Source organism: Sorex fumeus, unplaced genomic scaffold (genome assembly GCF_029834395.1).
Source record: "Sorex fumeus unplaced genomic scaffold, SorFum_2.1 ptg000024l, whole genome shotgun sequence".
NCBI lineage: Eukaryota > Metazoa > Chordata > Mammalia > Eulipotyphla > Soricidae > Sorex > Sorex fumeus.
The window spans coordinates 23254850-23279485 of NW_026606081.1; the positions used below are offsets into that span (position 1 = coordinate 23254850).

The 24636-nt window shown below is 45.2% G+C and overlaps 1 protein-coding gene across 1 annotated transcript in view; it reads right to left on the reverse strand.

Annotated features, from left to right (window-relative positions):
• The window catches only part of KPNA4 (karyopherin subunit alpha 4), a 46606-nt gene that overhangs the window by 12837 nt on the left and 9133 nt on the right, over positions 1–24636 (reverse strand). The window contains exons 2-10 of the mRNA XM_056113923.1: positions 9329–9373; positions 8539–8628; positions 8399–8428; positions 8248–8300; positions 4757–4852; positions 3873–3958; positions 3142–3228; positions 1220–1389; positions 1089–1133 (exon numbers count right to left, since the gene is read on the reverse strand). Coding sequence (XP_055969898.1) covers positions 1089–1133; positions 1220–1389; positions 3142–3228; positions 3873–3958; positions 4757–4852; positions 8248–8300; positions 8399–8428; positions 8539–8628; positions 9329–9373 — 702 coding nt within the window. The remainder of the gene's footprint in view (positions 1–1088; positions 1134–1219; positions 1390–3141; positions 3229–3872; positions 3959–4756; positions 4853–8247; positions 8301–8398; positions 8429–8538; positions 8629–9328; positions 9374–24636) is intronic.

Sequence of the window (24636 nt, forward strand, 5' to 3'; positions counted from 1 at the left end):
ACAGGAAGGCAAGAGCCCCACCCACTGTGCTGGCTCTGGCCCACCCCAGGTAACTCACACCAGGAAAGTCACCTACACGTATGAATGCATTTAAGAATAGCAGGTCACTGTGCTTCATCTTTCTTTGATATTCTTCATCAGAATTTATAGTCAAAATGAAATAACTATTTTACTGCTACAAAACAGTACAATTGCACAGAAAAATATACAACAGTCTGTTACTTTTATTATTTCAAGGCATTTCTAAAATACAGCCTGTCAGATAAGCCAGAGGTTTGAAACCTTTTAACTGTTACATTTTTTTCTGTGGAGTTTGGAACTGAGCCCAGGACTCTGTATATGCAAGGCAAGGGATAAGTTCTTTTCTTTTGGGTTTCCCCAGCACCACACATGGCTGGGCCTGGGAGGGAAACCTTCTGTGGAACAACTCCACGTATGTGGAGGTAGAACTGGTGCTGGCCGTGTGCAAGACAAGCACCTTCACCCTGTACCAGCTCTCTGGGCCGCAGCGGTCACACCTTTATCTAATGAATAGTATGTATCCTGTTTGTGTTTGATATAGTACATTTCCAGAGTACAAAGGCTTTGCATTAGAAACTGTAAATAAATAAAACAGCTGATCAAGCTTTGGTCTTGACATCAAATCATCTGTTAACAAACCAGAAATTTCCTACTGCTCTAAGCATTTTATCAACGCAGTTTCCTCTCCCAGTATGGAAGGTTTTCTATTTCTAATACAAGGGCGGATGGTCTGAGATACAGAAAAAAGATGTTCTCTACCTCAACCATACTTCCTCCTGAGTTGCCTTTTCCTTTGCATTTGTGTTGGCACTAGCCTATACTTCCGTTTTTGGGCCATAGACCTGGTGGTGCTCAGGTCAGGGCTTCCTCCTGGCTCTTGCGTTCAGGGGACCTTGTGGGGTGCAGGGACCTGAATCTGGGCTGGCCTTAGGCAAAGCAAGTGCTGTAATGCTCTGGGCCCTCCTGCCCCTGGTATCATCCTGTGAGACACTATGTGGCCATTCCAGGACCCTCCTGCGTAGCCAGAGAGCTCGCAGAGGAGCGGAGGCCCAGACTGATTTACTCACATTTACATCTGTGTGATGAATTAAAACACAAAGAGCTGGAAGGATCTGAAAAGAAAAACAAATTAAAAAATATAGATAAAAATCCATACCTCATGATATCATTGAGTCCAACAAACAAAACACTCATTTACCTCCTGAATCGTTTCCATAGGGGGTGGTGGGTCTTTGTGGCGACATAAGTTGACCATAACCCAAGTGACATTTCGTAAGAAAGTTATAGGAATAGATGGACTTATGAAAGAAAGTAAAGGTTTCACGACGCCAAGACTTATGACATAATCTCTACACTGTGGCCCATCACCTGTAGGAAAGATCAATTCAATAAAATAATTAGTGAAACATCAAGCACTGGATTCAACATGCTGCCTCCCGTAGCTTATAAACTGTTTCCATTTCCAAAAATTCTGCAGATAGTAATACTTAAGGGCCATGCAAGCTCTCTGAGCAAAGAGCAACAAGGTCTGATGCTATTTTTGTTCATTTACACATTCATGCATATAAGCTTGCCACCTATAAAATGCTTAGGCCATCTGAATCTGAGAAGCCTAAGGTCCCATCCAGTGATACTCAGGGGTTACTCCTGGTGGTGCTCGGGGGACCAAATGGGATGTGGGGACCGACCCCGGGTTGGTGCTGTGCAAGGCCTCCCGCTATCTGTCACTCTGGCCCCGCTAGGTTCTTCGTGAGCAGAGCATCACTGCCTTTACCTTCCCTCTCAGCAGAACTTTCACATTAACAATTTTCAAGCACTGCAAAACATCTCAGAATACTACGAGCAACCAGAATTTCTAGTGCTGATTATCAGCTCACCAAGGTACTCCTGGGCCCACTTGTACAGCCTGGTTACCTGGCTCTGCACGCTCCGAAACCATGTCCAGGAATTGGCGTGGCCCCGAAAGCATGGTGACCAGTGGGCTGGAGCCTTATCCCAGATCCACTGGGTCAGAAACCGCAGGACGGGGGTGGAGAGCTTCAGCAGTCAAAATAAGCTGCTCCTGGGTGAAGCCCTGGGTCGGACAGTCTCCCCGCAAGGGAACCACTGCCTTAGAGAACTGCCAACTGGAATTTCTGTTTCTAGAACGCCACTGTAACTCCTAGCATGAAAACCATGCTGGAATGATACATTCTATAACAAAGACACTTTCCCTTGCACTATGACCTTTTGAGAGAATGCTGCTCTTTTCGGGGTCCGCGGTGGTCCCTGGCATGGCAGTGCAAATGCATCCTCTAACACAGGACTGGCTGTGTTAGTTGGCCGAGCTGCCAACTAACTGCTGGCAGCCGCCTGGTGCCCAGAGCCCACCCAAGAGGGCCCCAACCAACCAAACAACTAAGAACTGCTCACTCTTTTAGCGTTGCTGAGTATTCTTTTTGTTGTGGTTTTAATTTTGGGTCACACCTAGTATGCTCAGGGCTCACTCCTGGCATGCTCGGGGGACCACACAGGGTCCCATACCTGAGTTGGCCATGTGAAAGGCAAATGCCCATTTCTTCAGCCCCACTGCCAGAGTATTCTAATCACTTATGTGAAAACATGTTTTTTTTTTTTAAGATATTAAAAGTTGAGTATCTGGAGTTGCGGAGACGACGGCGTCAAGCGCCAGCGTGCATGCTTTGCACACGGGAACTCAGGGCTCAATCACTGGCACTACATGGTCCCAAGAAGTGCCCCCAAACACTGCCAGATATTACCCAGAAAAGAGAAACAAAGCTGAAATATAATAGCTCTGAATCTAAAATATGGCTTAAATAAGGGGGCGGAGGCCCAGAGCGACAGTACAGCAGGTATGGTCACGCCGACTTGGACTCCATTCCTGGATGGGCCATATGTGGTCTCTTGAGCCCCGCCAAGAAAGACTCTTGAGCGGAGAGCCAGGAGTAGGCCCCGAGCACTGCTGGGGGTGGCCCCCAAACCCAAAATAAATACATGAGTTTTAAAATAGTTTCACAATTTTTTTTTTAAATGTAAACTTTTCCTTTCATATTAGCTGTCATCCTTGTTACTCAGTCTATGCTCGCAATACTCGGGCTAGTTTCCGAGTCAGATACAAACCTATGATGTTTCCCAAGGCCCACACTGCTTGCTCGCAGACGTTTTGATGGGGTGAATGGAGAAGCCTCAGGAAAAGTGGCACAGCATCTGGAGGAGGAAACCAGTCATCAGCGAAAGCTGACGATTGTGTTGCAACTTGATCTCAATGGAAAAAAGACTGAAGATACTATACTATCAAAAGCCAGCCTTGGTTTACATAGGAAAAAACCTACCAAAAGTGAATTCGCATCAAACATTTTCATCAGAATAATAGTAGTGAACATTTTTTGACTGGCAGATGACTTATTCAGCATCAAAGTTTTTAATATATAGTGTTTTAACATTTAATTTTACCAGTCAAATTAAACGAGTAAAAATTCACTCATACCAGGACTTAATTTCAATTTTTAGAATAATTTCTTATACATTATAAAAGAAAAAAAAGGGTTTTCTTCTAATGGGGGGGAGGGTTCTATTAAAAAAAAAAAACGACTTAGAAATCTAGAAACAGAAGCTTGGGCCAGGGCGTGTGCCTTGTGCGTGGCCAGCCCAGGAGAGATTCCTGAGAGCAGAGCCTAGGCTGACCGCTCCCCTGGCTGAGCTCAGCCGACACATGTGGTACGGGGATCGCACAGAGCAGGGTCAATTAGCTCTCCCGCTCAACAGCTGCCTTTCTTTAGAGGGAAGAAAATCAGTTCACTCTTCACAACTTCCTTCGGAAGGGCAACATCCATCCGTGAGTCGCGACTTACTGGACTGGACGACTGCTTGCGTTTGCTCAGAGGTCCCGGATGCGATGTTCGTCAGGGCCCAGGCGGCTTCGAACTGTAAAGAAGGACTGCAAGACACAGCCTTTAAGAATACAGGCCGACTCCATAGCCAGCCCCGCCCCCCACCCCGGGCATGTCAAAGCCTCAAACACTGTTTCACTGAGAGGACGCACCAGCACTTTAAGCATCTTTCCAGTATAAATACTATATTTTCTCCTCACACGTCCACATGTATATATATGTAAACAAAACATTTTAAACCTTCTCTGAGCCCATGGTTTCAAAGTTGTTCACAACACAACTGTTTCAGGTGTTCAGAGTCCCAACTCCACGCCTCCCTCATGTCTCCAGTCCTGCCTGCTCTCCTCCTATGTCTGCTCCAACATGGGATCTCCTGGCGTTAGGAAGCCGTGGGGGCGGGGAGGTGCCAGCTGGGCCTTCTGTGTCACTGTTTTCACTCCCTGAGCTTCATGCCACTTTCCCCTCTGACGACTGTGCCTCTGCCAGGCTCTTGGTACTGTGGAGTCTGGTGTCCATGCTTCAGTCACAGCCACTCATCCTTTGGTGCCACCCTGGCCTCCTGCTGCCTCAGGGGCTGCTTGAGGTGGCTCTCGGGGGCCAGGAGGTGCCAGAGCCAAGCCAGCTCTTTACGCTAAGAACTCTTTCACCTTACTACCTCATTTTATAATTACCCGGCAACTTAGCTTCTGAAGCTTAAAAAATTAAACTCACCACCATATAAGTTCCTCTTCGACCTATATAGCCTCACCTTTTGGTGTAAAAATACCTAATAGTGTTTTCCTAACTACTAATATTGTATTCTGCAAAATAAATATCCCATTATTTAATAAAAGTAATGTACTTACTTATCATCTCTTTCAAGACAATGGACTAAAATAGGCAATATTCCAGATTTTATTAAGTCATCAATTGGTGGATTTCGATCACTGGATAAGAGTTTCCTATGAGAGAGAGAGGAGGGGAGAGACATACCCTTTGTGATGTTTAATGATCATTAAATTCAAAATCATATTAGACACATTAACAGAAATCTGAATACTCGTCACTAGTATCTCCCTGAAAGGTGCTTCTTAAATGTAAGATGCATTTCTCTCATAAAGATTAACATTTATAGAGACTGGTAATAACCAAGGAAAACTGTACACACTAACCACTTTGGCTACCTCATTATTCTCTTCCGAAGACCTGAAAATTCCTTATAGGAAAGACAACCCAATGTTGTACATGGCGTTATCTTCGGATTTAATTTTGAGGTCAGAGAAAAAGTGGGTAGGTTCTTTCCATATGGCTTTTACTATGCTAAGGAGTGAAGATGTCAGGAAAACATCCCTGTCACATCAAAATCAAAGGTCATGAAAGTCTAACAGCATTTTCATGCCAATGAGGAAAAGGCAATGAGGGGACGCTGTAGAGGCTGACGTGGAGAGGCGGAGGTGGACAGGATGAACACCTCTTCTGACATACATGTGGCCCTGTGGAGGGGTTGTCGTGTTTGGTTTTGGATCACACTGGGCAATGCTCAGGGATTGTTCCTGGTGGTGCTCAGCGGGCCGTGTGGTGCCAGTGCATGCCCAGCCCAGAGTTCCCTCTCCGGGCCCCAGTCCTTAACCAAGCCTGAGAAAAATTTGCCTCGTGTGAATTCTCTGCACACTAGGGCAGATCAGACCCTTCTCCTGCATAAGCCGAGTGCCGAGCTCGGTCAGGGCACAGGCCTGCTCGGCTCATCAACTCTCAGATTGGTATGTGTGGTGCCAGGGGTCAATTGGGCCCTTCCCTATGCCACGAGTATCACTGGGCATCACCTCTGGCACGCTGACCAGGCTGTAGGCCAACTCGGCAAGAATCTGGCTTTGCCACCTGAACCCGCTGCACTTTCCGGCTGGTCTACTTCCATCTTCTTCCAAGACCCTTCCCTCCTATTTCCGCACTAGGAGTGGCGACCTCGGTCTACTGAAAGTCCATTTCAAGTTCTCTGTTTTCACAAAACCATCTCTGAATTCTACAACATTTATACAGTATAGATTTGCTGTATTCATTTCTAACCTTCTTTAAAAGCAGGAATTACATCACTTGCTTTTCGACAGCTCACAGTACAATGTCCAGCACAAAGTAATAACCTGGTCTTTTAAACTCAGCCTTACTTTTTGTTTTCCTTTTTGGGTCACACCCAGCAATGCTCAGGGGTTCCTCCTGGCTCTGCACTCAGGAGTTACTCCTGGCGGTGCTCGGGGGACCATATGGGATGTGGGAATCGAACCTGGGTCGGCCATGTTGGCTGCGTGCAAGGCAAACGCCCTACCCACTGTGCTATCACTCCAGTCCCAAACTCTGTCTTTCTTGAGGGTACGATTAAATAATTTTTTCCTGTACTTCATTAAATTGCCAGAGAGCTACTGTGCACCCCCCCATAACAGTGCCTTACAGTGTCTATTATCTGTTGTTGCTCGAGTGGGCAGCACTGGTAATGTCTGCACTGTGAGACTTGATGTTACTGCTTTTGGCATATTGAATACGCCATGGGGAGCTTGGCAGGCTCTGCTGTGTGGGCGGGATGCTCTCAATAGCTTGCCGGGCTCTCAGAGAGGGAGGAAGGTATCGAACTCGGGTCGGCCATGTGCAAGGCAAACGCCCTACCTGCTGTGCTATCGGGCAGTATCTACAAAAAAAGTTAGTCTGGGGGCTGGAGCGATAGCACAGGGGGTAGGTTATTTGCCTTGCACGCGGCCAACCCAGGTTCAATTCCCAGCATCCCATATGGTCTCCCAAGCACCGCCAGGAGTGATTCTTGAGTGCAAAGCCAGGAGTATCCCCCGAGCATTGCCAGGTGTGACCCGAAAAACAACGCCCCCACCCCCCCAGAAAAAACAACAAGTTAGTCTGAAGCCACTCTTTTGATCTGTGCCCAGACCAGCGATTCTACCCATCACTGCTCTGCAACATCAATGTTCACTCAAAGGGGGAAAGAAACACGTGTCTTCCAACGAGCTCTGTGCGACTGACTTCGGTCTTGTGTGCCCTCGACTCTCCACCCCTTCCTTGGGGCTGAGCCCGTCTCATGAAACCCAGCTGAAAAGAGCTACTTCTAGCCACCAGTGCTGGCCAGGGCGACCGTTCTTGGTACAGACATTAATTTGCCATTATGAGGTGAGCATCTCTATTCTCCTGCGGTTTTTCTCGAATTTCTCTCAAATCTCTAAGAGGTTTTATTTAAAAAAAAAAATCTGCAGCAGATACCACTGTAATTACAACCACTTCACTACCTGTTGCAGGTTGAAATGAATATATAAGATAGGAAAAACTAACAGAAAAATGGGATTCATGCGCCGAATAAGATGCTAGGTGGCCGACAGAGATATTCACTTTGAAATTCTGTAAGAGTGAGTTCTGGCTTATGTGTTGCTTTTTATTAAAAATCACAATAGAGGCTGTGATTCTCGAATTAATAAACAGGTAAAGCAACCAGTATGCTGTACATACAATCACAATATTGTAGATACAAATATCCCAGGAATACGTTTTTCTTGTTCTTTTCCTTAAAAATGTGTGCAGAGGCTTCACCATAGAATTAGGAAACCCCGCCTCCCCGAACCGTCCTCCTCCTCACTCCAAAAAGAGTAAGTATCTCTAGCTAGAAAGAGACTAAGAGGGCCATACCCTGTAGTGCTCAGGGATTATTCTTAGCAAGCTCATGGGGCGCTGGGTCTCAAACCCGGATACTGTGTGCAAGGCCCTACCCAGTCTACTCTCTTCAGCCTCAGGGCTAAGAGTTTTTTGCAGCAGTAAGATCTGAATGTCTACTTGCCTGTACACTGTTAAGGTAAGCCCGGAACTCACAATCTCCGTTCCAGAGAAGTGTGAGAAGTGGCTACTTGGGCGGAGTAAAGAATCTGACTGTTTATACAATTAAAACTACTCTGTAAAAATCAAAGCTCTATAAATAATGTGTTTCTATCAGCCTATGCCAGAACCCATCAAACTCTTACCTAGCATCTGAGCCTACTATGCATTCAGATTCAACATATTTGTGAATTTGGAAAACTACCACTCTCAATATGTGAAATCAGAATGTCATTTAAAAATTAACTTAGCTGTTCCTGTTTTTGGGGGGCCACACCGAGCAGTCCTCGCTGACCACTCCTGGGGGCTGAGGGGCCAGATGTTGTACCAGGGATTGATCCCGCCTCAGCCGTGTGCACGGTAAGTACCCGATCTGCTATACTATTTCTCTGGCCCTATTACTTATTTTTTTTTGCTTCTCACTGAAGTCTGAATGACAGCATTACTGTGGATTAAAAATGTAAAACAAATTAGAACACATCCTCAAATTTTAACTTACCTAGCAGCTTGAACTGCACTTAACTGAATTCCTTGGTTGTCACTTGAAGCATTCTGTATGCAAAAAAAACAATTTTTGATGTAGAGATACATTAGTTGTAAGGTCCAAGATGTACAAAGAAAGAGAGAGAGAGAAAAGAAACTCAACTTACTTGAACAATAGCTTCTAGAGAGGTATTTTGCTGGGGAAAAAGTTAAAAAGAAAATTAAGTATACAAAACACCTTAAAATTCACTACTTCAGTAAGATTTTCCACTTTTAGTGTCAAGTGATGAGAACAGCAGCAACTCACCGCTCTATAATCCCCATCTATATCGGAGTATTCGTAGATCTCATCATGTGGCACATTCCTTCTCTTTAAGAGATGCTCGTCTCTTTTATTCTTAAAAAATTAAAAGACTGTCAATTAAACCTTAAGAGGCTAAATCTTTTCATACAAAGATCTGAATTACAACATGCCTTTTACAAAGCTAAGCATTTGTGTACCCCCAACCAGAGTTTGGTCCCTGAGCACTGCCAGGTGTGGCCCCCAAATCAACCCAAACAAGTCAAATGATCACATACATTATCTCTGAGAGCTTTTCTTTATCACGTAAAACCACAGAGTACAAGCTGGGCACTTCAAACCCTGACAAAAATAACAATGCCTTAAGAAATCAGGAACCTGCTTTTACTTAAAAATAACCGAGACAAATTTTATTTATTTTTTTAATGTAGGAGTACTGCTATTTATTCAGCCACTGATAAGTTGACTGAGTTGGGCATGAACTGCACAAGACAAATTTTAAAATGTATTCCCAATTAAAATCTATGACAATAAAAAAGATAAAATTTATAGCTACAAATTCTTTCCAAGGTAAATTTTTCAAGTAGCAGAACTCAGCTATGACTGATAATATATAAAACATAAAAAATTACAGGATAAATCCATCGGGGTTAATTATTCATATTTTGGGACAGCAGACAAACTATGTATCTCACTAACTTCAACAGCTTGTCAAAGTTGGTTTTCAAACGAAGAAATGCATTTCTTAAAATTAGCATACTAGCTGAAAAGTACCTTATATTAAAACCAGACTCACCTTCCTTAATTCAACGACAACTTCATTTCGTTGTCTTCTCATAGTCTATTAGAAAATACAGAAAAAGAATTTAAAAACATTTAACAAAATTATCTCAGATTCCGTCACCCTGGAAAAGAGACACAGTAAACTTTAACTTACATATATATATGAAAAATCAGATAATTTTTTTTACATTCTCAAATATTGAAAATTTCTTTAAAAGACTAACTGTAATAATGAAAATACCGTAAGTTTAGAAATCATGAGGCTTGCATAAAAGTTAAAGTGAGGTTATAAAAAAAAAATCGAAAGAATTCATAAGGTCTTTCAAAATACAACTAGGTTTAAAAAGGAAGGGGTGGGGGCACACTGAGTGATGCTTTGGGGCTCTCCTGACTCTGCACTCAGAAATCTCCCCTGGCAATGCTCAGGGACTATGGAATACCAGGATCCAAATTAAGGCTGGCTGCGTGCAAGGCCAGCTCCATACACACTGTCCTATCCTCTGGCCCCAGCTCTTTTCTTTCAAAGGCAAAAATTGCTTTAATTGCCTGCTTCTGACATACTGAGTTTCTCTTCTCGGCAGTTCTGTCTGCTCTTCACTGGCAGAAACTTCCGAAGGGGTCTCTTCCTATCTAACGCTCACATAATGATTAGATGTCTTAGTTTTTGTGAAGACAGTTTTTTGTTGAAACTTACTTAGAAAGATGTGAGGAGAGAGGAGGCTAAGTATATTTTCAAGGGAAAACACGGGCTTCTCCAGAGCTTTTTTGAACAAGCAGAGACAAGGACACAAGCAGGTGAGACACATGTTCCAGGGAGAGCATGAGCCTGAAGAGCTCATTCGGAAGTCAGAGACTTGAAGAACGAGCTACTCTCCTCGTTCTAAAGTCACCAAAATGTGTGGCTATATGCTCACCAAAGAACATTCAAATACTTAAGAATGCAAGTTCACGGTCCATGTGTATTTTCCCGAACTGCATTTGCCAAGATATATGAGCTAGGTATATTAAGTCACAAAATTACAGAAGTCTAAGAAAAAACTCAAACATACTCAAAACTGAACTTCTGATCTTTAAAGGAACAGGTAGCTCTTCCGTCTCATATGGAGTGAGAATATGGCTTCTTTTAGTCTTTGTTCCTTTGTATCCTTATAATCTTCATGTTAATGTTTTAAATGTTTTATGACATCCAATATTATAGCTGCATTAATATTTGCAGTGAGGTTTTCAGCAAATGGCAAGTGTCCCCAGAGGCCACCCTTCCTTCTGCAACCACGATGTCAATTCATTCATCCTGTCGGCACGCCCAGTTGGTCCAACCTTCGACTTGGCTGAGCTGGACTGGAGGCGGCCCCTCCTGGCCATCACCCCTCTCTTCTGTTTCTGATCTGGGCCAGGAGCTTCCTCCTGGTGCAGGGACCACTCAGGGATCACTATGTGGTGCCGAGTATCGAGCACAGGCAAAAGCCGCACAAACTGTCGTTCTCACTCATTCTGTCCCCACAGCCTGCCTGCCTGAGGCCAGCTCTGGTCCTTCACTTGCTCTGCTGACCTCCGCCACTGGACCCCTTCCTCCGCGGCCCTGGGATCACTAGCTCTGCTCCACAGATGACCTGCTTTGGTGGTTTCCAGTCACACTGCTGACTCCATGCCTCAGTTTCCTCACTTCTCCAGCAGGAGTGGAAAGACCTGTTCTACAGGATTCCTGCAGAGCAGGCAGGTCTGTGCAGGGAAGGTGCAGGGAGGCATGTGTGTCAGCAGTGCTGAAGGCTGAGCTCTCGTCTCTCCTCCCCTATGCAGCAGGGCTCCCCCGCCCAACAAGCACACCACCTAACGCCCTCTCACCCTTGACCACTTCATGGGGTGGCACGTCCCTTACTGTTTCTCTGTCTTCTTTTCTCCATATCACTTATCATGTCCCAGTGCAACCTAATTGGCTTGCTGGTCCCTCCCAGAAGAATAAAATTTCTCTATAGAATGGGCCGGAACGATGGTACTGTGGGTAGGGTACTTGCCTTGCACATGGCTGGCCCAGGTTCAATCCCTGGCACCCCACAGGGTTCCCTGAATACTGACTGAAGTGACTCCTGAGGACAAAGCCAGGAGTTACCCCTGAGCACTGCTGGGTGTGGCCCCCAAACAAAACAAACAACCCACCAAAACTCAATATTAGAAAGTTACAAATAGCAGGCAAGCAGTACAAGAAATGTTTCAATATTCACGATCACAATCACAAAGTGGGCTGAAGTAAAAAAGAGAGCACTTCTTTTTACAAATAAGGAAACAGAGGCAAGAGAAATTAAAACTTATTCACCAAAGCCACAAGGCTAACTGCAGGACAAAGAGGATCAGGAGTTTTTGGGGGAGGGGCGGCACACCTGACAGTGATCAGGGATTATTTCTGGCTCTGAGCTCAGGGATTACTCCTGGTGGAGCTTGGGAGACCATGTAGGGTGCTGAGGCTTGAACTCACGTCTGCCAGTACAAGGCAAATGCCCTACCTCCTGTATGATCACTCCAGCTAAAGAATATTAGAATTTAAAAAGCCTCCTACAGTCTCCTACTAAGCCAATTAACCACCACTAAGCCATACACTTTCCCCAGAAGTTTCAAATGCCAGGTCAAGCTAATTTTAGATGCTATGGTTTATACTAAAGCAAACATATTATAATCAAGAAAATGACTTTGCATTATATCCCAGTACTGTCGCACTGTAGCACTCTCCTCCCATTTATCGATATGCTCAAGTGGGCCCAGTAACGTCTCCATTGTGAGACTTCTTGTTACTGTGTTTGGCATATTGAATACCTCACGGGTAGCTTGCCAGGCTTTGCCACGCAGGCCAGATACTCTCGGTTGCTTGCCGGGCTCTCCGAGCGGGGCAGAGGAATCGAACTCGGGTCGGCCAGGTTGGTCGCATGCAAGGCAAATGCTATACCTGCTCTGCTACTGCTCCAGCCCAACAACAAACACTGCCCTCCCGCTGTTCGTTGATTTGCTGGAGCAGGCCCAGTAACGTCTCCATCATGAGACTTGCTTGTTACTGTGTTTGGCATATCAAATACGTCACAGGTAGCTTGCCGGGCTCTCCGAGAGGGGCGGAGGAATCGAACTCGGGTCGGCCATGTTGGCCGCTTGTAAGGCAAACGCCCTACCGCTGTGCTATCGCTCCAGTCCAAAATAAATAATAATAATAAAATCTCAAAGAAATTGGAAAATAAAAGAAAGTGTGTACTTCTATTCCCAGCACTCCATATAGTCCCACGAGCACCCCGGGGGCAGTCCCTGAGTATACAGCCAGGGTTAAGTCCTGAGCACAGTTGAGCGTCACCCCAGACAGAAAGCTTTGCAGTACAGTGGATTGTTAAATCTGAAGTTTCTAATAATTTGCATCTGAAGAATTTGTTAAAGCAATTTAATACAATATTGTGCAAAAGAGGTGTGTAAGTCTAGGATTATTATTAGAAACTTATTTGCAAATAGATTTCAAGATCTTTATTAGAATGCAAAACTCCCTTTCTTTAGATAAAAAAAAAACCCTATTACCTTCCAAGTAAAGACCAGCTGAGTAAGTACAAAGACAGCCTGGCACTATTTGTTCTTTTTTTTTTTTATGTAAAAAATAAATGCCTTAAAATGTAGTATTAGGTAAAGAGAAGTTTTCATGCCCTAACTACACACCAAATTTGTTTCTCTGGGGTTCCATGAAGGAGTATGTGAAAAAAAAATTTTTTTTTGGCTTTTTGGATCACACCCAGCGATGTTCAGAGGTTACTGGCTCTGCATCCAGGAATTACTCCTAGCAGTGCTTGGGGGACAATATGGGACATAGGAGATCAAACCCGGGTCAGCCGTTTTCAAGGCAAATGCACTCCTGGCTGTACTATGGCTCCAGTCCCCATAAGAAATTCCTCTTTCTAAACTTTATCTTAAAGAACAGAATTTTAATATTCTAATCTAATAGTTGTGAGTTCACATGACTTACACTAATGCAGTAAGCTATGAATTAGAATTCCAAAAGATTACCAAACTCGTCAAATGCTTTGTTTAGAGGCCAAAGAGTGACCTAACAGACAAAAGCTATAAATAAATGGGTGAGGGGTGGGGAGCTGGGGGTGTCCTAAAAGACAGAAAAGGTACTGGATAGAAAGCAGAGCTCAGGAAGATCATCCAGCACTTTTATCTTTTTATTTGCAACATGGTTACAAAATCCTAAATTCAGGCAAAGTAATAAGTAATAGTCCAAGAAAATCAAACAAGTAAATCTTTTTCTCTTTATGGCTTTTTGGGTCACACCCAGCAATGCACAGGGGTTACTCCTGGCTCTGCACTCAGGAAGTACTCCTGGCAGTGCTCAGGGGACCATGTGGGATGCTGAGAATCAAACCCGGGTTGGCCACGTGCAAGGCAAACGCCTTACCCACTGTGCTATGGCTCTAGCCCCAAACAAATAAATCTTATAGAACAAAGAATGCTATATGTCTATCTAAAAGGAATGCAGTTCATGCAGGTCCTTAAATGAAAGATTAGACTTTTGTGTCCACCACTATGATAGGTTCTAAAGATTAAATGCTTTTTCTACTTCAGTGGGTAAAATATTTTAGTACTTTCTTTCCAATTAAGAGCAACTTAATTTCTTATCACTGGAAACTTAATTTCTTCAAAACTCTAAAAGCTACAAACACACACACACACACACACACACACACACACACACACACACACACGAGCTGTCTTTCCAGTTCCACAAAATCAAAAACTGATTAAGAGATAATAGTAACAGCACAGAATTAGTCCATTTCTTTTGGCATGTCTAACTTCCTGGAGTAAAATGTGTTTAGATTAGTAGGACCTCAATCTCAGGGAAAAAACCCAAAATGTTCTTCCTAAAGAATGTGGACTGGGGCTGGAGTGATAACACAGGGGGTAGGACATTTGCCATGCATGAGGTTCGACTTCCAGCATCCCATATGGTCCCCTGAGCACAGTCAGGAGTGATTCCTGAATGCAAAGCCAGGAGTAACCCCTGTGCATTGCCGGGTGTCACGCAAAAAGCAAAAAGCAAAAAAAAAAAAAAAAAAAAAAAAAAAAAAAAAAGAATGTGGACTCTGGCCAAAATCACAGAACATTTACAAAGGGTGACTGTCCAGATGATCCTACAGCAGGAGGGCACCTGTCTCGCATTGGCTGACCTGGGTTTGAACCTCAGAACTACATACTATCCCCCGAGCCCTGCCAGTAGTGACCCTGAGCACAGAGGTGGGGTTAAGCAGCGAGCCCAGTGGCCTGTCCAGGGCCAGCGGCAGGCAGCTTGCCTGGCCCGTCCCCAAGGCCCTTTCGATTACGGGCTTGTTAAACTACATCAAGACACTCCTATTCCCCAAAGAACGAATGAACATAAAGATTTGAAGCTTTCCAAATGGAAACGTCCCATATACAACAATGTAGAGAAAATACTAGGATGCCCAATATATTAATATCTGTCACTATTTCGTCCTGTTTCATGTTACTGTTTTTTTGGCAATACCCAGCCTGGTCGGCCATGTGCAGGGCAAATGCCCTACCTGCTGGACTACTGTTTCACTAAGAAAAAATAATAATTCGGGCGGGGGGGGAGGCTGTAGCAATAGTACAGTGGGCACAGTGGGCAGGGTGCTGCCTTTCATGTGCCAACCTGGGTTCCATTCCTGACACCACAAAGGGTCCCCTAAGCCCCCCCAAAGTGTGATCTCTGAGCACAGGGCCAGGAGTAGGCACTGAGCACCACTGGGCATGGACTGAACATTCCCACTTATTTTCAGTGAAGCAAAACAGTTTTTATTGAAAAAATTTAGAGATGGGGTAGGAGTGGGGTGGAGGAAGGGAGAGAAGAAGGGAGGGTGGGAGGGAAAGAAAAGTGAGCTTTTGTTTTGTTGGCCACACCTGGCAGTGCTCAGCTATCACTCATGGAGGGACTCGGTGACTGTAAGGGGTACCAGGGATCAAACCCAGGTCGTCTGTCTATGCAAGGCAAGTGTTCCCTCCTGGACTATCTTTCTGGCCTGGGACCATTCAATGAATGAACAAATGAACATGAAGCTTTTTTTTTTCTTTTTGGTTCACACCCGGCAATGCTCACGGGTTACTCCTGGCTCTGCACTCAGGAATCACTCCTGGCAGTGGTCCAGGGACCATATGGGATGCTGGAAATTGAACCCGAGTCAGCCACGTGCAAGGTAAATGCTCTACCCGCTGTGCTATTGCTCCAGCCTTGGGACCATTTACTTTTGTTTTTTTAATTTTTTGTATTTATTTGTTTGTTTTTGCTTTTTGGGTCACACCTGGCGATGCTCAGGGGACCCTATGGGATGCTGGGAATCGAACCCGGGTCGGTCGCATGCAAGGCAAACGCCCTACCCGCTGTGCTATCGCCCCAGGTCCGGATTCACTTTTTAAAGAAATAAAAAATTTAAGTATTAGGGTAGTAAAGTTCAATGGTATTTACCATTCGCCCTTTTCCTCCCTATAAATAATCACTTATCTGAATTTAGTTTTCATGCCTAGTTTTAGTGTTACAGTGTTATCAAAACAGCTTTTTTTTAAAAAACCACCACGCCTTATTTTCAGAGCAGTCTTACAGAAAGCCACGTTTCCATGCATTCCCTGCCCCTTACCACCATCAGCATCACTGCATCCGTGAGAGGTAGCGAACCAACACCCAGAATGTGAAGACCTCACTATACACTGTGTTCACTCTGGGTGATAATGTGTGGAATGCCGTGCATTGTGAGTAACATACAGAGTTGTGTTACCACCATAAAATCCTTGTGCTCTACTTAAATCCATGGAAAACACTTTTCTGCTGTGTCTGTACTTTTTGCCTTTTAGAGAATGACTCGATATGGGAATAACAAACACTTAGTTCTTCTTTTTCTTTTTCTGGCTGGGAGAGACTGGTCACACACGGCAGGCTCAGGGGTGATCCTGGGCGGGCTATACATAAGGCAAGCGCCTTCACCTTTCTTCTGCCTCTCCGGCCCCTCACGATGTCTTTTTTATGGCTTGACGTTTGGTTCATAATGAAAATAAAGCAACTAATATTTTAGTTCTGAAAAATAGACCAGTTTGAACAAACCAGTTTATTCATCTACAGAACTCCTTAATTGCTTTCAAGATTTGGTGACCGAGTCAAGTAGCTCTGTGTGTACATCAATTTTTGATTTATCTGCATAAACACCAAAGAACACTAATTATAGACTGCATGGTATGAGTATGTTCAGTTTTATAAGAAATCACCAAACTGTCTCTCAAAGTTGTCAAACAAACTCCCAGCAGAGTCCCAGCTGCTGCCCATCTTCACCTGCACTCAGGACTGTCAGTTCTCTTACTTAACCTTGATAAACCGATAGCATGCACATAAATAATAAAACTCGGCTGGAGCGAAAGCACAGCAGGGAGGGTGTTTGCCTGGTATGTGGACAAACCAGGTTTGATTCTCACATCCCATCCAGTCCCCCGAGTACCACTAGGAGTAATTCCTGAGAGCAAAGCCAGGAGTAAGCTCTGAGCATCGCTAAATGTGGCTCCCAAACAACCCTTACTATCTAAGTCTTTTTTTTTTTTTGGCTTATGGGCAACAACCCGGGGTGCTCTGGGACGGGTGCTTGAGGCTCACAAATGTACGTGTGCTCATCCCTACCAGAGCCATCTCTCAGCCTCACAGTAACCCTTTTAAAAACTGATACCCCCTGAAATGTACAATTTCTCATCTGAACCTTTTGAAGTGCAGACTCTAGTAATGGGAAGCCCTTCACATTCTGTGCTTCTCATCACTCCAATTCTTCCTCAAGCTGAGATTCTGGACCTCAGCTGCCCGTGTCCACCTTCCTCCTGCAGCCTGGTGGTGACTTTGTTTCTAGGACACTGGCTACTGGAGGACCCCAACCTAGCAGAGTCAGCAGCACTTGCTTTGCTGGGACGAAACACGCTGATCTTCAAGGTTCAAGCATGTCAAAGATGCCAGGGTACTTGGAACGCTTTTGCCTTCTGGCTACTGTGCATCAAGCTGCTGCGAGCACAGATGTCTGCACGCTATTTCGGAGTCCCTTTCAACTCTGCTGCGTAAGTTCCTGAAATGGAACTGCTGGGTCACACAGCAGTAAGTTTAAAATGTCTTGAGGGACCACTGGGCCATTTTCCATTCTTTCCAACAGGCACACAGTGTCTGATTTCTCCACATTTACCTACACTTGTTATTTTCTAGGGGTTTTGTGTGTGCTATTTTTAAGGAGTCACCCTAATGAATGGTATCTCAATATAATTTTTCGGGAGGGAGGGGAACTGGGGCTGAGCCACACCCAGTAGTGCTTTGGAGTGAGCCCTGGTGGTGCTCAAGGGACTTCCCGTGGTGCCAGGGGTTTGAACCAGGGTGGCAGCCACGCAGCCATCGCAGGGGAAGTGATCTGGCTTGGGTGCTATCTCTTCGTCCCCTCTCAAAGTGACGCTGACCTAAATTTCCCTAATGAGTAATTGTTTGGAGCAGTCTTCCTAGGTCTGCTGGTAGATCTCTGGAGAAACTCCTACTGGAAACCTGTTTTCAAATAAGGCTGCTTCCTGAAGCATGCTTTCCTTTGCAGTGCCAGGGAGCAAACTTAGGGGCTCACATGTGCTAAGTGCTCTGACACGGAGTTTTATCCCCGGCCCTCAGGGTTTTTATGTGTACTGGATGTTAATCACTATATATATATATATATGATGCTGGGAATTGAACCCAGGTCTCCCACATGCAAGGCAAACGCCCTACCTGCTGTGCTATGGCTCCAGCCCCACAAATCTTATTTTTTAAATACCTTCTTCCATTCCTTTGGTTGCCATTCACTAGGTGCACTGTGTGTGCTCTGATGCACAAAATCTTTAACCTTTAATATACTACTGTTTATCTACTACTGCTCAGATTGCAGATGTTTTTGGTGTCACGCTCCAGATAACACTGATAATCAACTCAAGCTTTTATCTTATGCTAACTACTAAGGATTTTATTGCTTTAGGTCTTATAGTTAGGGCTGATCCACTTTGGAGTTAGTATATGTACATGCTTTTAAGGTAAGCCAACGGCCTTTTTTTTGTGCATATAAAAATTACTCAGCACCACTGCTGAATGGTGAATGGTTCGCTTCCCACTGAATGGTCTCAGCACCCAGTAATCCAACTGTATATTCAAGAGTTTATTTCTGGGCTCTATGTTCTATTCCTCTGGTCTCTATATCTGACTTGATGAATATACCAGTTTTACACAAAGCAGCTTTCTAGTAAGTTTTGAAATCAGGAAGAATGAGACCTCCAACTGGACTATTTGGAGTTCCTTGCAATTTCAAGTTAATCTTCTATTTCTGCATATAATACCACTGAATTTTGATAGGTCTACAGAGAATCTATTGATCCCGTTGGGTATTGTTGGCACTTACTTAACAGAAAATCTTTTAAGCCATAAACATGGAACATCATAATTTGAGTTCTCTTTAATTTCAGCAAGATTTTACCATTTTCAATGCTAATGACTTTTCCCTTTACTAAGTTTATTCCTAAGTATTGTATCTCTCTCATTTACACCCTTAATGCCTGCTGACAGAAACAAAATTTTCACTTCACTTGCACCTGTCTCACGAGTACAACAGGGTTAAGTGGGTGGTTTGTTTTTATCCCAGTACGGGAGACTGAACCCAGGGCTTCACACTGCCATGCAAGTGTGCTAGAACTGCACACCTTTGAACAAAGGGGCTTGCTTCTTAAAGTCCTTTTCAGACTGTTAGTGGTTTCATATCCTGCAATCTGAATTATTTATTCAAATATTTTTTGGTGGGGATCCCATGCCACCTACAAAGAAAGATGATTTTGCTTCCTCCTTCCTAATGTGGCTGCTTTTCTCTTTTGCTCAGGCAAAGGCCTTCACTACTATGTGCAACTGATGTTGAGTGACTCAATTGAAAGCAGGCATCTTCGTTTTGTTCCTGATCTTACGAAAAAGCTTCTGGGCTTCCGCTGCGGATGACGTGTGCTGGGACTTTTCAGAGAGGGTGTCTACAGTGTTGAGATCATTACCTCAGAAGGTAATTTCCTTCTAAACTCCCCACCCCCCTTTTTGGGGGGATGGGAGGTAGTTTGGGCCATGGTTCTGCTCAGGTATCAGTTCTGGTAGGACTTGGAGACCATATGTGGTGCCAGATTGAACCCAGGCCAGCACAAGCGCCTTACCACTATATTCTCTCAAGGCCTCCTATTTTTGGTGTTCTTTTTCACAGGAAAGGGCATGACATTTTGTAAAACGCTTTTTTATACTGCAATGGAAATCATCATGTGGTTTGTCATTTTTCTTCTCTTTCTTTTTTCTGGTCTTGAGGCTACACCTGGCAGTGCTCTGGGCTTACTCCTGTCAGGGCTAGGGGGACCACATGTGGTGCCACATGCACGACAAGCTCCCTAACTGCTGTCCTATCACTCTGGCCCCTGGTTTTTCATTCCTGTTAATGTGATACATTGTACTGACTTTGTTTGAATTTTGGGAACAAATTCCATTCAATCATGGTCTACAATACTTTAAATGCTACTGAATTCAGTTTGCTATCATCTTGTAGATTTTTTTTTTTTTGCTTTTTGGGTCACACCTGGCGATGCTCAGGGGTCACTCCTGGCTCTGCACTCAGGAATTATTCCTGGCAGTGCTCAGGGAATCATATGAGATGCTAGGAATTGAACCCGGGTCAGCCGCGTGCAAGGCAAACACCCTACCCGCTGTGCTCTGGCTCCAGCCCCTCGTCTTGTAGATTTTTGAAACACCACTCGCTATAGATACTAAACTGTAGATTTCTTGTATTTTTTTTCTCCACCCCCCCCCCCCCCCGCCCCCCGTGATGCTCAGCGGTTACTCCTGGCTCTGCACTCAAAAATCACTCCAGGCAGTGCTTGGGTGACCACATGGGATGCTAGGGATTGACCCTAGCTCTGCCGTGTGCAAAGCAAACGCCCTCTCTGCTGGACTATTACTCCATCCCCTCTTGCAGTATTTTTGCCTGGCTTTGGTATCAGGGTAATGCTGGCCTCACAAAATGAATTTGTGGGGCTGAAGCAATAGCATAGCAGGTAGTACAGCATGCAAGGCAAGTGCCCAACCCAGGTTCGATCTCAGGCACCATATCATGGTCCTCCAAGCAGCCAGGAGCGATTCCAGAGTGCAGAGCCAGGAATAGTCCTTGAGCATTGCCTGGTGTGGCCCCAAAACCAAAAAACCATAAACAAACAAACAAACAAAAATTTAGGACGGGGAGAGATTTCTGATTACCAATTTAATCTCTACCATTTACAGATTATTTAGACTATTTCTTTGCGTTCATTCAGTCTTGGAGAAATGGTTTTGTGATTCTAGAAATGTCTCCATTTGGTCCAGATGATCTGATTTGTTGGTATATCAAGTCATGTAAGATCAGCCTGAATATTAACATATGGAAAAAGGGAAGCTAGGAGGCGTTTCCAGTGGTGGGCCTGAGAGGAGCAACACAGAAAAGCAGAAGTGCACGTTAGGGGGTGGCGGGTGCACCTGACTGGGTGCAAGTAGAGTCTGGGACAAAGTGGATGGAAATTTACTAGGGATTAAAGAGACAATAATCTGGTTAGATACTTTAGCATTCATTTTTTTCCCCACTAGCATTTATGCCACACTGAGTCTGAACTAGATAGTTCATAAGACAAAACAAACTTTCCTACAGACGAGCGGAATCACTGAAAGCATCTGTGACCAGGAGAGATGTGCTGTGACGTTAACTGCCCCCCAGCCCCCAGCCGTTCTCATCAATGACAATTTGCCACTTGGCAATTTGGCAATTTCCAGAGACAATTCTGGTTGTTTACAATTGGGGGTAAGAGTTTTCCTGGCACACAATGGACACGGGATGTCACTAAGCACCCTGTAAGACTGTTCCTGGTAACTGGTCAATGGTTGGAAGTTTGCCACCGAGTGTCTTGGGGGTGAAGGGTATTTGGGAAAGAGAAGGGACCAATATAAAAATGATAGTTGGAAATAATCATTTTGGACAGGAACTGAGAGTTGAAAGTAGGTAAAGGGATATACCTGACAACCTTTCAGTGTCTGTATTGCAAACCATAAGGCTCCGAGAGAGAGAGAGAGAGAGAGAGAGAGAGAGAGAGAGAGAGAGAGAGGTGCCTGTCAGAGGCAAGTGGAGTGGGGAGGGGTGTGGTGGGGGTGGGAAACGGGGGTTACTGGTGGTAGGAAACGCACATTGGTGAAGGAATGGTAGTTGGATTGTATGACTGAAATCCAACCATGAACAACTTTGTAACTGTGTATCTCACTGATTTGATTAAAAAAAAAAAAGGACAGTTCCTGGTAATGTCAATAATGCCAGCTGAATGGCTGTATTCTAATGATTTACTCTCATGAGAACCCAAATTAAACTACATATGAAAAATTATACACAAGAAAAAGTTCCTCATGATTAACTGTAGTCAGATTATAGAGGGTTATTTTATTTACAAAAGTTATGTGCCGTTTTGAAGAAAAAAAGTAAGTATGACTTAAAAACTTAAAGCCAACAAACTTGAATCACCGGTCTAATCAGTACAGTATTCTTTGTTTTAAAGTTCCAATAGTTTCCCTCAAGTTACTTAAGGGCACTTATCACAATAGGGTCTGTGATGAGAATAGTAGGCCCTTAGGATGGTACAGATGGGGGGAGGGGGGCCACTTGCGGTGCACACAATTGACCTGGGTTTGATCCCCGGCACCCCATTCGGTGGGTCCCCAGAAACCCACTAGGAGTGATCCTCGAGCCAGCTGGGAGTGACCCAAACCCCTGGCCACCAAAAGAAGAGAGCCGGAAGGAAGTGGATAGGCCACCCTCAAGGGAGTTCCAGTCTCTGCGGAGAAGCAGGGCGCCGCTCACTGCAGCAGGAGCACAGGAATGCTGGCAGGGAGCTTAGCCGAAGTCGGAAACTCAGGAAGCCGCCAGGCGGGTGAAGGAAGGCGAAAGTAAGTCCCCACAGCCTCTGTGCACCAGGGAGCAGCTGCCGGGAGATGTGCTCCACTCTGGACCGGGGATGGCCCTGAAGGTCTCACAAAGCGCGTGGAAGCTAAAAGCAGTGGGAAGCTGGAAACGCAAAGGAAGGGGAGAACTTTCTACAAGAACCATGCTAGCTACTGACGAACTGGAGAAGAGCAATAGCAGAAACAATGTTGTAAAGATGCTACGCCCTGGATTTTAACAAGTAGACAGCGAAGAGAAAAGCACATGAACTAAATGTCATACTTCTCTCTACCAGGGACCCTGCAGAAGCACGTGACACTCTTTCCCACACCACCACTGACTGGGGGGTGGGGAAGTGGGCAGGAGATGACAAAAACGGGATGTGACCGAGCGCAGCGGGTAAGGAGAACAACTCTGGAGAGCGAGCGCTTTCAAACTCTGGGAAGTCAGTGGACAGCGCGTCAGCTGTCGCTTGGGCAGGATTCCACAGACCTTGAACACAAAGTTACCGAGAGGCTCTGGCAGTACCAGGGAAAAGCAACACTTGGTGAGTCAGTGGAGACCCGGGGCTCCTGGTCCCCTGCCCTGCAGTCAGCCTGGAGCTCCCTCCCACCGGCCCCGCCCACCACACAGGCCTGCTCCTGACTCTCCTGGAAACAGAGCGAAAGCAAAGGCAAACGCCCACCTAAGTGGGATTCTAACCTTAACCTTACTGAGGCTGAAATGGTAAGAAGGAGCCTAGGGGCGAGGCGGCAGAACAGAGGTTCAGACAGGGCCTGGCGTGTGGCTAGCCACAATCTGCTCTCAGGCATCACAGGGTCCGAGGAGCACTGTGCCCTTAGGTCCTGGCGCTGACCCACTGTCCTCTGGAGCACTGCTTAGGTACAGCCCCACCACAATCGACCCTCAATCGCATGACGCACAGGCAAAGGGATGAAATCCGGTCTCTGCATTCTGACCATCAAGCGTTCCCACAAACCTCTCTGGTTATGAGCCACACAGAGCCGGTTCAGGGCAGGGATGTGACAGAGGCAACCTCACGCTTACAAGTCTCTCCGAATCAATCGGTCCAGACAAGGGTACACAGCAAGGGAAAAGAGGCTCTCATCGCTCGGCTGCAACCCTGACAGGGAGAAAGCTGTCCCACCCCACTTCATACGCTGCTTAACGAGACAAGTCACATCCCATACAAACACCCGCCAAAGTGCCCAGCACTGCCGAGACAGGAGTTGCACCCATACAAGCACCCAACAAAGCACCCAACGAGTGTCCAGTTCAGAAGCCAAAAGTCTAGCTTGAATAGCAAGGGCAAGCCTTGCACATGAACGGCCTAGAGGGAGATGCCCAGTTTTCAGAGTCGCCACACCCCCCAGTACTAAGGGCTGCCCCCGTGGCAACACAAGTGTACAACTTCACTGGGTTTTAGCCAGTTCACAAAACTGTATATCGAGTACCACCCCTAATTCTAAACCATTTCATTTGCGCAGAATGAAAAGCCCATCCGAACTCCTGAGCAGTCCTTCCTCCTCGTCCCCCTCCTGCCGGGCCCTGGACACCACTGACGGTGTCTCTGTGGATTGACTGTGCTGAAAATTTCACTGACACAGAACAAGAGAAAACGTGATCTTTGGGACTTGTTCTTTTCAGGAGCATGTCTTCAAGGTGGTTCCACCGAGTAGCATGTAATGGTACGTGATTCTTTTTTGGGGGCAGAATAAGTCTCACTTATACCCCAATTTATTTATCCAGCGATCAGCTCAAAGATATTTAGGCTGTTTCTAGGTTTTGGCTATTATGGAGAATGTGAATACTTGCATCCAAATTTTTGTAAAGACATTTGTTTTTAGTTCTCTTGGGCTAATACCCAGGCATGAACTGCTGTGTCACATGCTAACTGATTAACTTTTCTGAGGCACTGCTGAACTGCATTCCAAAGTGACTGCACCATTCTACATTCCCATCAACCATATATTACCATGCATGTGATAGCCACATCTTCACTCCCAGTTATTACTCAAGTCTTTTGTCTATTAACATCTGCTAAGCATGAAGTGGTATCTCACTACGGTTACTGTGGCTGGGGCTAGGTTACTGTTTTTCTGTCCTGCTTTGTTGTGTAGGGTCAGGGAACTGAACCATGTCCCTCACATATGTGGATTAGTACCTCTATCTCTAAGCGACAGCTCTAGCATCTAGTATGTTTTCATCTGTATTTTCCTACTGATATGTTTTCATTTCATTTCATCATCCTGTTAATCGTCGATTGCCTCGAGCAGGCCCCAGTAACGTCTCTTTCATCCTAGCCCTGAGA